This window comes from Ctenopharyngodon idella, chromosome 7 (genome assembly GCF_019924925.1).
Source record: "Ctenopharyngodon idella isolate HZGC_01 chromosome 7, HZGC01, whole genome shotgun sequence".
Classification (NCBI taxonomy): domain Eukaryota; kingdom Metazoa; phylum Chordata; class Actinopteri; order Cypriniformes; family Xenocyprididae; genus Ctenopharyngodon; species Ctenopharyngodon idella.
The window spans coordinates 46671415-46673008 of record NC_067226.1 but is presented as its reverse complement, the minus strand read 5'-3'; the positions used below and the strand labels follow the sequence as shown (position 1 = coordinate 46673008).

General features: G+C 44.5%; 1 protein-coding gene across 1 annotated transcript in view; it reads left to right on the top strand.

The window, feature by feature from the left end:
- Window positions 1-1199: 1199 nt before the first annotated feature.
- drd4b (dopamine receptor D4b) overlaps window positions 1200-1594 on the top strand; it is a 13433-nt gene continuing 13038 nt past the window's right edge. The window contains exon 1 of the mRNA XM_051901482.1: window positions 1200-1594. This exon is cut by the window's right edge and continues 154 nt beyond it. Within this exon, the coding sequence (XP_051757442.1) occupies window positions 1506-1594 (89 nt within the window). The 5' untranslated portion in view covers window positions 1200-1505.

The following is a 1594-nucleotide window of genomic DNA, read 5'->3' as shown; positions in this document are numbered from 1 at the left end:
TCATGAAGTCATTTGAGAGACTGGTGTTGGCCCACCTGAAGGACACCACTGGACCCTTGCTGGTCTACCCGTACCAGTTCTACTCGACCCACTCCGAGTGGGATTCGAACCCGGCGTGGGAGGTGGACGCGCTAACAAGGACGCTAAAGCCACTAGCGTGATAGGAGACTGCGGTTTACACAGCCTATGTCCCCTAAACCTCACTCCCATCTGGGTCACGGCACCAAATGTAACCGGTCCTACTCGACCCATTCTGAGCAGGCTTTGAACTGCAGCCGCTAGCATCAGTTGTTAGCGTGCCTTGAGGCCAGGGGAGTGAGGTTTGTCCATTACACTTACCCGCCTAAACTCCACTCCCATCCGGGTCATGGCACCAAATGTAACCGGCCCTACTCAACCCGCTTCGAGCTGGATTTGAACCAGTGTCTCCGGTGTGGGAGGCGGGTGCACTAACAAGGAAGCTAAAGACCGCAGCTACTAGCATCAGTCGTTAGCGTGCCTCTTGAGGCCAGGGCAGTGAGGATTACATGCACAGCTCTTACTGGCCCACGTCCGTTACACTCACCCGCCTAAACCTCATTCCCATCCAGGTCACGGCACCAAATGTAACTGGTCCACCAACTCGACCCGAGCGGGATTAGAACTGGCGTCTTCGCCGTGGGAGGCGGTCACGCTAACAAGGACGCTAAATTAAACTAAAATATACTTTAATGTGATCTGTCTTCATATATTTGTAAAGATGAAGTTGCAAATTAGTGGCTTTTTATTTCATTAATATTACATTATCTGCAAGTACAGTTTTTTTTTTTAAGGTTTTAAGTACACTAAGTGTACATTCAATACAGTTAAATCGCACTTCTTTTTTCTTCTGCAGCAAACAAAATTATTTGAAGAATGTTTGAGCTGTTTTATTTATACAATCTAAATCTCCACGATTTTCAAGCTTTATTAATTTTAATATTTGATGGCTAAAACACTGATTGTACACTTTCTTTTACATTTTTGCTATTTCGATCATGAGTGAATTCAAAGCTGACTTTCAAAAATAAACCTATGAAATGGTTCTCTTCTGTAGACTACAAATAAAGCTAAGTAAAATAAATGATATTATTATAGTTTATTCCATTAAACTTCATCTTAATGTAGGTGTGTGTAGAGATTTTTTCCAGCTCTTAAGTTGGCAGCGCCACTGACTGACTGACCACCTGCAGGTTTGAGCGGTATTGTCTTTTTTCAACGTCGAAAACTTTCATTTTGACAGCAGCTCCCATCAAATGAAATGCAGCTCGCGACTTTCTCAGATTATCTGACAGTGTTATTTAAGGACAGACAGCAGATTGACCGACCTACTCACTGCTTGTATATCTGACGCTGTACTGCTGATATAGATGGCTCGTCTTCTGACCAACACAAGATGAGCAGAGATGGACCAAAGCTGACAGGACGACATGAGACCTTTATGAAAAGTTTCCCTGAAGAAGCCGTTCTCGCTCGGATCAAGAACAATGTCTGTGAACATCTCGAGCTTGAACAGCACACTTCAGCAGGCGCTTTTTACTCACAACGTTCCCGCTCTCATATTCGGCGTTTTGCT